Here is a 12,408-nt window from a genome sequence, read left to right as displayed (position 1 = left end):
CACCCCGATTCCAACAATGCCCATGTCAGCTCAGGCTGGATATGGAAAGGGGACCCACCTGGCCTGGGCTGCCTGCCTCCCATGCCCCACTCTCCCTATCTGCCCATCCACTACTCCGGCCAACCCTGGGTAGAGCCAGGAGCAACTAACATGGATGGTAGAGTTTCAGGGCGACGAGCTCTGAGCTCAGGGCTCTGAGCCAGCTGGGCTCTTTGCAGCCCTGTGGGTGGGCTGACACCCCCTCCCAGGAGGTGTAAGACCCCTCCTCCTGCCAGGTTCCTGCAGTGAGTGCAGTACAGGCAGCCTAGGAACCATAAAATCAAGTTTGGGCAGCACAGGGCAGCCCCACCCTCCTTGCGCTTGCTCTTGGGGCCCTGAGGGCACCTGCTCTGACAAACTGTGCCCTGAGATGCCCACAGCCTGTGGGGGTGGGGGTGGGGGTGGGAGTGGGGCAGGAGGGTCGCAGAAGCTGCAGGCTGCCTTCAAAGGAACAGGTCCACAGGGCATGAGCCGGGCACTCCCTGAGAAGTGCCTTTTTCTTCTGGAGCTCTGGGGGGCCAGGGCTTCTGGAATGGGGGACGAAAGACAATGGTGGCCAGTTCACCTGCCTGCCTCCCCCATGCTGGGAGCCTGAGGTCCACAGCCTCTGCTCCTCCACCCACCAGTGGCCTGTCCAGCCTCATCCAGCCCTCTCCCTCTGACCTCCGGGCACACAGTAGGACCATAACCAGCGGGGGAGGGCTGGGCAGCCCTCATGGCCTCCCCCCGCCCAGCCACACCCAGGAGCAGCAGGGAGGAAGCCGGGAAAATCCTGCAGGGACTTGGCACGGTGCCCCGAGGTGCAGGGGAGGGGGCCCGGCGGGGATCCCAGCCTAGCCTCACAGGCCCGTCGGCAAGAGGCCGCCGCCCTCCCCATCTCCACGGAAGAGGAACGGTCCCATTTCTGGTCAAGGAGGTGGCAGTTTGGGGGCCAGAAGCGGGGGACGGTCCTGGGTCCCGAGTCCACCGTAGGCAGGGGTCGTGGTTTAAAACCCACATACCTTCCCCGGGGGCTTCCGGATCCCCCCAAGGAGAGGCCCCGCAAGCCCCCTTCCCGCGGCCGGGGAAATGCAGTCCTCCCAGCAGCGGGCGGGGCACCTGCCCTGCTCCCCCAAACCGGAGCTCAGCAGCGGCCCGCCCCCTCCCCAGCTCCCGCCCCGCACCCAGGCACTGCGGCACCCCCCAGGGTCCCTGGGATTGGGGGACTAGAAGCGAGACCCCTCTCTCGCCCCAACACAGGCCTCTGGGGAGGGGGCGACGGCACTGACCACAGGCGAGGCCTCCACCTCCCCTCGCCCCTTGGGCCGCGGGAGGGGGGCGGTAGCCTCACGCTCTCCCTGGGGCGGCGCGGCCGTTCCCGCGAAGGGAGGGGGCTCTGGGCGGAGGGGCAGCCGTGACCGGTCCCCGGCCCGGGCACCTCTGGGTGGGACTGCAGCGGCCCCGCAGGAACTTTCCCTCCGGCGCTCGCGAGTTTTCCGGGACCGGCCCCCCTCCCCCCGTGCTCGGCGGTCGCCAAGGAAGCGGAGCCGCGGAGCGTCCGGGGCTCGTTCCCACGCCTGGGGGGTCTCCGCGGGGAGGCCGGCACCGAGAGGGGAGGGCCTCCGAGCCAGGGGCCGGGATCGCGGAGGGAGAGGCCCCCAGCCAGGGCGCCAGGGCGTGGAGGGGGCCGCGGGGCCGCGGGGCCCACCTTGCAGGAGTACGTGTGCTGCACCGGGTCCACGTTGAGAATCTCCTCCACGGTGCCCGTGAGCACCACGTTCGCCTCCTCCTCCCGCCGCTCCAGCGCGCGCTCGGGGCACGTCCCGTCGGCGCCGGGCAGGGCGCGCGCGGCCAGCGCCAGGAGCAGCAGCAGCGGCCGCAGCGGGGCCGGGCCGGGCGGCCGCGGGGTGGCCATGGCGCGGGCCGACGACGGCGGAAGGCGGCCGGAGCGAGCGCGCGGGCCGGACCGCGCCAGGGACCGGACTGGACAGGACGGGACGCAGCTCCCGGGAGGCGGCGGGAGCGCGGGCGGCGCGGGGGCGGGGCGGGGCGGAACCTGCGGAAGCGCCGCCCCCGCCCGCCGCCCCCCGCCGCCCGCACCGCCCCACACCCGCCCGGCGCCCGGCGACCCGCGCCGGCCCGCGAACAAAGCGCCGGGACTGCGGCGCCGGGCGGAGGCGGGACTGGAGGAGGAGGGGGCCGGGCTGGGGGGCCGAGGTGGGTGGTGGGGCTCGCGAGAGTGGACGGCGGCCCGGATTGGGGGGACCGGGCGGCCCCGGGGATCCCTCTGCTGCGGAGGCTCCCCCACGGACAGCCGCCCACGGACGCCCCGCCCCCGCCCCCTGGAGATGCGGCTGAAATCGGGTTAATGCATCATCTGGACGCGACGTGACAGGACTTCCAAGGGGCTCCAGGCTGCGCGGGGTCCACAGCTGCGGACACTCCCGCCGCGGGAAGGGGCTGCCGGACCCGGGACCCCGCGTCCCCCGAGCCCTCCCGAACAGCGCCTGCCCCCGCGGGAGGAACCTGAGTGGGGGCCCCAGCCCCTCGCTGGACGGGGGCGCAGAGGCTCGGCCCGGCCGGGACCCCAGCGGCCGGGGGGAGGGGGCCTCCCGCAGGCCGCGCCCCCCGCGGGCTCGGACCAGTGCGGGCCGGGGGCTGCGGCGATTGGTCAGAACGGGCGCAGGCCGCCCGCCCCGCGCGCCCGCCCCGGCCCCGCTGCTGGGCGCAGGGCTCCCCCTGCCGTCTGGCGGCGGCAGCCTCGGCTCAGCTGCGGCCCCGGGAGGCGGGGTGCGGGGTGCGGGGGCGGCCACGCCCCCTCCCCGCTCCCGGAATTGCGCGTCCGCAGCCCGGCCAAGTACAGGCATAAGCTGCGGCCCAGAGCGTCCAAATTAGAGCCTGGCCTAGCTGAAGGTCGAGGGAGAGGGGATGAGACCCCTCCTGTTCCTCCAGGGCTGGTTCTGAGGTGCACCCTTCACCCCAAGCCTGCCACAGAGCTCGGAGCCAGAAGCGATGTGTGTGCTTCCACTTGCTGAGTTGCAGCAGGACAGAGGTGAGGGTGGGGCCCAGGAAATGAGGCTGGAGCCAGGCCAGCCCCCCCCACACCTGCACGGTCCACACATATCCGTCCTAGCAAGGCAGACCTGGGACCCCCTCCAGGCCAAATACGGAGAGGGTTTCTGGGTCTCCAGCCAAATAAATCCCCCCTGAAGAGTCTGAAAGCTGAGGTCTGAGTGTCCTGGGAATCTCGGACTTTGGCCCAGAGGGGTGTCTGTTCTGTCACCCCCATCTCGCCTTCTTCCAAGGCTCACTCCGCCTGGCTCTGTGGGCTCATTTGGGAACTTGGGATAGGAGGAGACATCTGGTGTGGAAGCACTTGTAGCTTGTGCCAAGTGATGCTCCCCACAAGCTCTTCTACAGGACTGGAGGAACCCCCATTCCATGCCCCTCCCCTGCTGGCCATGGCCTCTCCGTTAAGTGAAACCCCAAAGGCAAGCGTATTTGTTTCAAACAGTCCACACAACAGCTCACCGGTGGTGATGTGTGTATTCAAGCCCTGTCCACACCCCTCCCAGACCAATGCAGCCTGGACAGGGCAGGCTGGTGGATCCCAGGGGGGAGAGAGGCCCTGAACCCCACCTCCCAACTCACCCAGGCAGGCCCTAGGACTCACTCCCTCACAACTTCCAGGGTGTTGGTCCCAGTAGGGACCTTGCCTTGTGGCCTTTGGGACCTGCCTGGCCTTCCCGCCTCTGTGCTGTCTGCTGACCCAGATGTTGGGTGGGGACCAGTTGTGCAAGGGCTGACCATGATCAACATGGAGGCAGGGATGGGCTCCAGCGATGCCTCTTTTTCTTTCCCTGGAAGTTAATTTCTCAAAGGTGTGGGAACACATCTTCAATTTCTGTGTGTGTGGGGTGTTACTATTTTTATCCCACTTGGCTGTCCCTTAACTTGGCAACCCCAGTCTGGTGACCACAGGGACCCTGGGTCCCCTTGCCCTACTGCTCCTCCACCTCTCCCCCAAGTTCATCAGCAGGGGTGCTGAATGAGGGCTGACAGAGGCCAGGGTGCTAGGGCAGGCGCGAGGCAAGACACAGGCAGCCAGTTAGCTTTCCATCAACTTTTATTATGGGCCCTTGGTCAGGGACTCACAGGCGGCAGACCTCCGCAATGCTCTCCTGGCCCCTCCCTACCCTCCCCCACGAAGGCGCAGATTCATCTGCACGGTGCAGAGGGGCGTGAGGCCGTACTCCCCCAGCTGGTGGTGGTCCTCCATGGGCCTACCCTGGAAACTCAGCCAGAGCAGGTCGGCCAGCACCTTCTCCTGCTGGCACACCTGCGTCTTGAGCTCGGCCACCTTCTGCGTCAGCCGGACCTCATAGGTTCTGCTGCGGCCCTTGTCGTTCCTCACCAGGATGCTCAGGGGGGTGTCGCACTTCTGAACCACCAGCACAACCGTGCTGCCGGAGCGGAGGCCCTGGTGGACAAGGGGAACCCCGTCCTGCAGCACGGTGTTGTTCGACTGGTTGACCAGGTGCTGCTGAAAGGCAGGCACCTGGACCTCCTGGGTAATCAGCTGCTTCAGCTCCGACAGCAGCATGGACTCCCTCAGGGGCACCTGGAACTCCTTGCTCAGCATCTTCACTAGCAGGTACCAGCCCTGTGGAGTCACAAGGAGCTCAGAGTCCCTGGCACCAGTCCTGGGGCCACTACAGGTATGGCACTGGGTCGCAGGGCTAGCTCCTAGGGTCCTAGACACTGCTCCCTCTTCCGAGTCCTCTTCATCCACCAGGAGAGAGACCTCAAGTGCTGGAGATGCACAAGGGGGCATTTCTAGAGGAATGGCCCGCCTCCTACGACCATCACTTGGTCTCCCCTCACTAGCTAAGATGTCCACCAAGGAATTTCAGAATCAGCCACTGGGCAGAACCCGTCTCCCAAGACCCTGACCCTGATATCAGAAGGAGCCCTGTCCCTCCATTGCACTTAGGAACCTGGGGAACTTGAGAGCAGCTCTGCTTGCCTGGCACACAGGGGGAAGAAAAGGGACTGGTGCCCAGCCCACCTGCCCCACCTGTCAACCCGCCTCACCATGGCTGTGAGCTCTGATGCCAGGTCCTCCTCCACAGGCAGTAATGTAGGCAGTGATGGGCTCGCTGCCTCTCAGCTCCAACTCCTTGAGGGTTCTGGTGACTCACCCCTTTAGACTCACCGCTTTTCTGAGCCTGAGCCTCACACGTCAGGGGGTGTGTCTGGGAGCCAGCGTCACCGGCTGCCCAATTCAGCTTCAGTTTCTGTTTCCCAGGGGCTAACCTGGGAGCCAGAGGCAGAAACAAAACTGAATGGCTTTCCACCCACCTAGAGAGGCCAGGGACACAGGGCACCACTCCCCTCCCCAGGAGTGTGCATCCCAAAATCCCAGAAGTGATCAGCACTTCAGGTCCGTTACAAGGTACCCAGAAGTCATAATAACATGAAGTAATGAAAAGAAAGTTTCAGTTTCAGTTTCCATTTACCAACTTGTAACGTCAGTGAGCTTGGAAAATCTTGTCACAGTTAATTCAGAAATAACATAAAATAGTGACAATCCCAACTACCCAGAGAGGGTCACCATTGATCTAGTACAATATTTGTTCAGATATTTTTTTAAATAAAAGAGATGTACCTTTTATTTTCTACAAAAATGAACTCGGCATTATTGAGAAAATGAAAAGACTACCCACCAAAATGGGAGAAAATATTTGCAAATCATATGTCAGATAAGGGTCTAATATCCATAATATATAAAGAAGTCTTACAGCTCAACAACAAAAATAACTCAATTAAAAATTGGTCAAAGGAATTGAACAGGCTTTTCTCCATAGAAAATACATAAGTGGCCAACAACCTCATGAAAAGATGCTCGGCATCATTGGGCATTAGGGAAATGCAAATTAAAACCACAATGAGAGCCCTGGCTGGTTTGACTCAGTGGTTAGAGAGTCGGCCTGCGGACTAAAGAGTCCCGGGTTCGATTCCAGCCAAGGGCACGGACCTTGGTTGCAGGTTCAATCCCTGCCTCCAGTCAGGGCGCATGCAGGAGGCAACCAATCGATGTGTCTCTCTCATATCAATCTCTCTCTCTCTCTCCCTCTCCCACTCTCTCTGAAAGCAATTAAAAGATATCCTCTGGTGACGATTATAAAAACCAACCACACGGAGATGTGGCACCCAGTAGCCTGACTGTAATAATAGTCATCGCAAGAAAACAAGTGTTAGTGAGGACGCAGAGAAAGTGGAGCCTTCATACACTGCCGTTGAGAATGTGCAGTGGTGCAGAGCTTCTGTCAGCGAGATCTCGGGAGGCTCTGAGTGGCGGCTGTTCTGTGCTGCAGCTGTAATTTTGATGTGGTTGTGGGAGGCGGCGGGTGCCACGTTCACCTACGCCACCATCTTGCTGTCTCAGAACGGGACAGTTTTTACTGTGACATTTTGGGCCTCTTTGTCACACGGCAGTAGTAACTGGATAGCTGGGATGCAGGAAGCTCTGGACCCAGAGAGTGGCCTCTCCCTCCCACTGCCCCACCCTCCCTGTGTTCACTCCTTTCTCCTCCAGCATTTACAGAGGCTCAGTGGCTTTGAGACCTGGCTTTCCATCTGATGAGGGGCTTTTTTGGGAGCCATCAAAGGCCAGCTGTCCTTGGGGGGGTGGGTCAGGGCACAGGGCCACGTAGGTCAGTGTCCAGCTGTGTCCAACTGGCTGTGGGGCCTGCTGGGTTCCCTCCCTGCGCCTCCCTCTCCTGCCCTCACCAGATACTGTGACTTTGAACTAATCCAGTGCTCCCACATTTGGCTCCTGCCACACCCCAGCTCCAGCTCCCCCCCAGACTGGAATGGCCCACTCTTGTCTCAGGCCTTTCTTACACCTCCCTCCCTCCCTCCTTCCCAGCCTCTTCTGATACAGCCAAAGGGGGCCTCCTCCTTGCAGACCTCCCCTGCCTCCCCTGAGGACCGAGCCCCAACCCCCTGCGTCTTCCCAGGGCCCCTGTCCAATCCACGCGCGCCTCCGGGGCGTGGGCGGCCCCGCGCGGGGAGTGGCAGCTGGGCCTTGAGGCCGTCCGGGGGCGCGCGTAGGGGATCTGAGCGGCCTCCCGCGCCCCCTGCGCCCCAGGTGGACCTCAGAAGGGCCGGTTTAGCGCCAGGACCCCGGAGGGGTTCCGGGTGAGGCTCGGGGCTTGGCTTTGCCCTAGGGCCAGACTAGGCCCCTGGGAAGGGGCGTGGCAGGCCAGCCGTGACGCCGCCCCTCGGGACTCCAGCAGCCCAGGGGCCCTGCAGAGCTGCCCGTCGCCCGCTCGCGTCAGAAAGTCCCTCGAGGTCCCCCCGCCCCCTGGGCCCCCCCGGGTCGCGCAGGGCCAGCGCTCCCGCGGGCCTCGCCTGGCCGCCTTCCTCCCCAAGGCCCCGGACCCCCCGGCGGAAAGAGGGCCCCCCAGCAACCCACCCACTTCTGTCTGTCTGTCTTACAGGGGAGTGATTATTCTGTCTGTCTGTCGTGCCTCCCAGGCGGGATTCGGCGCCCCCGAGAGGCTTCCACAGCCCCAAGGGCAGGCGGCCGTGGGCTGGAGACCCCGAGGACTCAAGACTGCAGCGCCCCCCCCAGTTCATAATGAAAACATCCGCCCCACGACAAGCGGCGCCGCGTGGGGAAATGACATCTTAGCCGCTGTCCCTCTTTTCCGAGCGCTCCCTTTGCCGGCGCTGACCGCGCTGTCGCGTGGCCTGGGGCGTGGCGTCACGGTGTCACCCCGCCTGGCTCGGCATGTCCTTCACCCCGAGCCGTCATTCTGATTATCTGATGGCGTGCGAGCCCAACCTGTGCCGTTTGCATCCTGTGACGTCACGTGCCTGGCGGGTGACGTCACTCCTGCCCCAGATCACCCTCGTTGGTCCTATGCCACCATTCAGTTGCGCTGTGATGCCACCCGACTGCCTTACGACCCTGGGAGCCGAGCTCGCTCCTGCCCGGTGGCTGTCGCTCCCCGTCCGCCCCGTCGAGGTCCTTCGTGGGTGCTGCCGGTGGCGGCGCCCCGGAGGCCGAGCGCGCGGCAGGCCCGGTCCCGAGGCGGCGCAGAGGCTCTGGGCGGGGCCCCCAAGGAGGCGTGCTGGCCGAGGCGCCCCACTTCGCGGGCTCGGTTCCCCGACCCTTCCTTTCAGATTTCCCGCGGGGGGAGGGCGAGCTCGCGACTCCGCCCAGCCCGGGGCGCGGCGAGGCCACGAGGAGAGGCCGCCCCTGGCGCGCGGCTCGGAACGCGGGGGAGGCGGCGCGGCGCTGCTGGCGCCGGGTCCCCGCGGTGCCGGCGCGGGCGCGGGCGCGGGCGCGGGGGGGCGCTCCCGCTCCCCTTTGTCGCCCGCGGGGTTGGCGGGCCCCGAGCCGACGCGTGACTGACAGTTGCCGCGGGCCGCGGCCGGGGGCGGGCGCCCGACGCGGGTGGGGGGGACGGAGGAGGCGGCCGCTCATTGGCTGGCGCGAGTGTGGGAAAGAAAGCGGTGCTGGGTTCACACACCCCGCCGCGGCGCTTCCTTAAATAGCCGGAGGCTGGCTACGCGCGCGCGGGCCTGGCGCCTGCGGGAGAGGCCCCCGGACGCCGCGCGCCCGGCCCCGGGAGGCGCAGGGCCCGCCATGCCCGCAGACACGCCGGGGAGGCCGAGGGCCTCGCCGCTGGCAGGAGCGCCGGCCAGCGCCAGCCGAGCCCCAGACCAGCCGCGGAGCGCGGCCGAGCACCGCAAGGTGAGCCCGGGAGCCGGAGCCTGGGGCGCTGCCGGACGCGCTGGGAGGCGGGGGCGGGCGCACGCGGGACTCACCCACTCCCGCCCTCCAGTCCTCTAAGCCGGTCATGGAGAAGCGGCGCCGCGCGCGCATCAACGAGAGCCTGGCTCAGCTCAAGACGCTCCTCCTGGACGCCCTCCGGAAAGATGTAAGTCGGGGGCGGGGCGAGACCGCGGGGCCGAGGCGCGCAGCCCGAGTCGGGGCGCTGCTGGACTGCGAGCCGCCCACACCGCCCCTGCCCCCAGAGCTCCCGCCACTCGAAGTTGGAGAAGGCGGACATCCTGGAGATGACCGTGAGGCACCTGCAGAGCTTGCGGCGCGCGCAACTGACAGGTGGGACGCGGCGGCGACGGGGGCGGGGAGGGCGCGGGACCGCCGGCGGCACCGACTCCTGTCCCCTCCGCCCCGCAGCCGCGCTCAGCGCCGACCCCGCCGTCCTGGGCAAGTACCGCGCCGGCTTCAACGAGTGCCTGGCCGAGGTGCACCGCTTCCTGGCCGGCTGCGCCGACGTCCCGGCCGACGTGCGTTCCCGCCTGCTCGGCCACCTGGCGGCCTGCCTGGGCCAGCTGGGGCCCTCGCGCCGCGCCGCCGCACCGTCCCGCGCCGCGGAGGCGCCCACGCCCGAGGTCTGCGTGGGCGGCCAGTCGCCGCCGGCGTTCGACGGCCCCTTCCCCCTGCTGCGCCCCGGGGCCGCCTTCGCGCCGCCGCTCCCGCGGGGCCTGACCGGGGCGCCCCCCGCCGGCCCCCGGCTGGGGCCGCAGGGCCGAGGGGCGCCCTGGAGGCCGTGGCTGCGCTGAGGCCGCGCCGTTCTAGGGCCGCGGCCTTTGCTGAGACTGTACCAGCGAATATTTATTTCAGAGGCCGCAGCCGGAGTCCCGGGTGTGTCTGTCTTCTCTGCGAAGAGTCTCGTCTCGGGGCGCCTGCGGCAGAGGCCGTCGGCTGAGCTGGCGCCGCGGCCGCGGGGCTCCGGGTGCGCTCCGCCCGGCCCCGCCCCGCCCCGGCCCCGCCCCTGCCCGGCCCCGCCCCGCCCCTGCTCGGCCCCGGCCCCGGCCCGCCCCCGGTCCCTCCCTCCCGGCCCGCGCGCCCCCGCGTGGTTCCGCCCGGGCATTGCCCTTGCCCGCACCTGCGCAGGAGCCATCGGCCCGCCTTGGAGTGGGGGTGTGAGGTCCCTCCGGAGGCTCAGGCTGGAAGGCCTCAGTAGTCACCACGATTTCCAGAATGCACCCCAGTGTTGGCAAGCCTTAGTCGAGCATCACTGGACACTATTTTTTAAGGCACCTTTCCCCGCTCCCACTCCTGGGGAGCCTGGAAGGTGGAGACGTGTATTTTCACACTGTCGTCCGGGCTGCTGAGCTGTGCTCAGGGGTGACCGCGTCCTGAAGCTTCACTTCTGGCCTGGTGCACATCCTGCTTTGTTCTCAGGGTCCTACACCAACTGTCTGCCCCTCCACTATGAACTGAGCCTCCCCCAGGCCAGTGTCTCCCCAGGAGAGGGAGGCATCAGAGTCCCTGGGGCAGGGAACTGGAGTGAGGTTGCACAGGGCACCTAGTCTGGGGCTCGGGGTGCTCTCCCACCAGAGTCCGGTTCTGCTGTGCTCCTGACCTTGCCCTGGGAGGGGAGGGCCCTTACTGCCCTAGTGGGAAAGGACTGGGGGTTCATCCTGCCCAAGCCTCTGTCCTGAGCACCTGCTGTGTGTCAGCCTTGTAATACCAGGCTGCAATACTAGGCAGCGTTGGACATTGGCCTGGGAGTCTGATGGGGACTGTGCTCCAGGTGCGATGAGGGGGTGGTCCAAGTTACACCAGCCGAGACTGGGGTGTATCATTTTGAGCCCGCCTGAGGCTGAGCCAAGATCCATATCCCAACCGCAGTTCAGACAGTTGCCTGCCTGCCTGCCTGCTGCCTGCCTGCCTGGCCAGCACCCATCAAGGGGGAAGAGGGTGAGTCACTGCCTGAGCCTGGTCTGCCCCTCCTTCAAGGCTCCCACGTCTGTGCCCCTGGGCCCTCCTGGACCGAGCCATGCTCACCTGGCAGGGATCTCCAAGTCCTCATCTGCTCTGTGGCTGCCTTGCGCTTGTATCTCTGAGCAGCAGGGCCTGGGTTGGTGGTTCCAGCAGTGTGGGCCGGGCACTGCACCCTTGGACACATACACTCAGTGGCCCTGGTCCTGGGAAGGAGGAGCTGTTGCTCCTGGGAGGCCCTCCTGAGCAGGAGGGTGACAGAGGCTCTCTACTGGGGGAGCTGAAAGCTTGGTTAGGGGAGGGGAGCTCAGGGAGGGCCTCAGTATAGAAGGGAGGGGAAGGCCTGGGGGTACGGGATGTGGAACCTTGGGTGGGCAAGGGAATAGTCAGGGCCTGCTCAGAGCTGGGCCCACACTTGGAACCACTCAACCCACACTGACTTAACCAATTAATTTGAATGAAAGCTAGAGCCAGGAGGCTTGGGGAGGGGCGTTGTCCTTGGTTAGGTTAGGGAGGTCTGAGAGGCGCAGCGCGCCGAAGCTGGTCTGCCCCGAGCCTAGTGAGGGCTCTGAGCACAGGGCCATACCAGAGGGGCTGTCTTGAGACCTCCCCAAGCTGCCCCTTTCAGCAGCTGAAGGCAGGTGGCTCTCTTTGTCTCCAGCTGTAGAAGGATGCACACCCCTCCCCACGTCAGCCTGGACATCTGCCCAGGCCTGTGGCGAGTTAGGGCCCATTCTAGTGGTGGGAGCTGGGGCCCAAACCATGGAGTGCTGTCCCCACTGGGATCTCTTCCTCCTTCCCCTCCCCCCTTCTGCCCCTACCCCTGCCTCTGATGGGCTCTGGGTCACTCCCTGGTCCCCTCACCCCTCACCCCAGCTACTTTTATCTTGGCTTTCCTCTTGCAGACACTTCCTGCTAAGTAGTGGTGACTACTTTCTCCAGGCCAGGCCAGGCGTGTGCAGGGGGTGGAGAGGGACCAGGACTTCCTGGGGGGAGGAGCGGGCAGGAGGGGGGTGGTGAGGGGTGCTCCTCTTGGCCACTTCCCCTCAGTGGCAGGCAGCCTCCTGTTCATCTTTGGCCTCCTTCCAGCCCAGTTCCTGCGAGGACCAAGGGTCAATAAATATTTGCTGAGTTAATGTGCACCGTCAGACAGTCTGCCTGCCTCTGGGTGTCAGAGCCCTGTCTGTTTGGGTCAGTCTGTTTGCCTATGTCTGCCTGTGGGGCCAGGGTTTGGGGACCAGACAATGACAGCAAATCATAGGTGTGAAGTCTGGAGAAGGAATCAGCCCAGGAAACTCCAGGAACTTCGCAGTGGGGGAGGTTTGGGGCAGCCCCCACCAAAGCTCCTGTAGTTGCCTGATTCTCTCCAGGAACCCGAATCCCCCCCCCCCCAAAGCTGTGCCAGGCTGCTCTATCTCTGCTCCCTGGAGCCCTGGGGGCTACACCCCTTCTGGGAAGCCCCCGTGGGCAAGGGAAGACACCCTGGGCTCCCTGAGCCCCCAGTGACCCTTCTGGTATTCCGCCAGCGAGTGTTCCAATGCAGAGGCTCCCGCAGAAGTGACGGGCTGTCTCTTCAAGGTTAGGTTGCAAGTGCTGCCTGCTCTCTGTCTGTCTGTCTGTCT

The 12,408-nt window shown here is 65.5% G+C and overlaps 3 protein-coding genes across 7 annotated transcripts in view; 1 reads left to right on the top strand and 2 right to left on the bottom strand.

Annotated features, from left to right (window-relative positions):
* AGRN (agrin) overlaps window positions 1-2,032 on the bottom strand; it is a 30,933-nt gene extending 28,901 nt beyond the window's left edge. The window contains exon 1 of one of the 2 annotated variants that reach the window (XM_081144158.1): window positions 1,727-2,032. In XM_081144158.1, coding sequence (XP_081000284.1) covers window positions 1,727-1,933 — 207 coding nt within the window. In that variant the 5' untranslated portion in view covers window positions 1,934-2,032. The remainder of the gene's footprint in view (window positions 1-1,726) is intronic. The other variant, XM_081144157.1, reaches the window with a different exon arrangement.
* A 2,096-nt stretch (window positions 2,033-4,128) lies between these two features.
* Window positions 4,129-8,972, bottom strand: ISG15 (ISG15 ubiquitin like modifier). 2 transcript variants are annotated; one of them, XM_081145174.1, is made up of 3 exons: window positions 8,860-8,972; window positions 5,113-5,334; window positions 4,129-4,681 (listed from the first exon to the last, which is right to left on the bottom strand). In XM_081145174.1, exons 2-3 carry the CDS (start codon window positions 5,113-5,115, stop codon window positions 4,211-4,213), a joined length of 474 nt encoding a protein of 157 aa, XP_081001300.1. In that variant the 5' UTR covers window positions 5,116-5,334; window positions 8,860-8,972; the 3' UTR covers window positions 4,129-4,210. The 2 variants fall into 2 exon arrangements, with proteins under 2 accessions (XP_081001300.1, XP_081001299.1); XM_081145173.1 differs by lacking the exon at window positions 8,860-8,972 and having other exon boundaries at window positions 5,113-6,320.
* Window positions 8,620-9,709, top strand: HES4 (hes family bHLH transcription factor 4). Of its 3 annotated transcripts, XM_081145171.1 has the most exons (4): window positions 8,620-8,785; window positions 8,877-8,972; window positions 9,070-9,157; window positions 9,236-9,709. In XM_081145171.1, exons 1-4 carry the CDS (start codon window positions 8,678-8,680, stop codon window positions 9,619-9,621), a joined length of 678 nt encoding a protein of 225 aa, XP_081001297.1. In that variant the 5' UTR covers window positions 8,620-8,677; the 3' UTR covers window positions 9,622-9,709. The 3 variants fall into 3 exon arrangements, with proteins under 3 accessions (XP_081001297.1, XP_081001298.1, XP_081001296.1); XM_081145172.1 differs by lacking the exon at window positions 8,877-8,972; XM_081145170.1 differs by having other exon boundaries at window positions 9,070-9,709.
* Window positions 9,710-12,408: the final 2,699 nt, after the last annotated feature.

Source organism: Miniopterus schreibersii, assembly GCF_964146895.1.
Source record: "Miniopterus schreibersii genome assembly, chromosome: 8".
In the NCBI taxonomy this organism is placed as follows: domain Eukaryota; kingdom Metazoa; phylum Chordata; class Mammalia; order Chiroptera; family Miniopteridae; genus Miniopterus; species Miniopterus schreibersii.
Note: the sequence above shows the minus strand (reverse complement) of the source record. Positions and strands in the feature narration are given on the sequence as shown.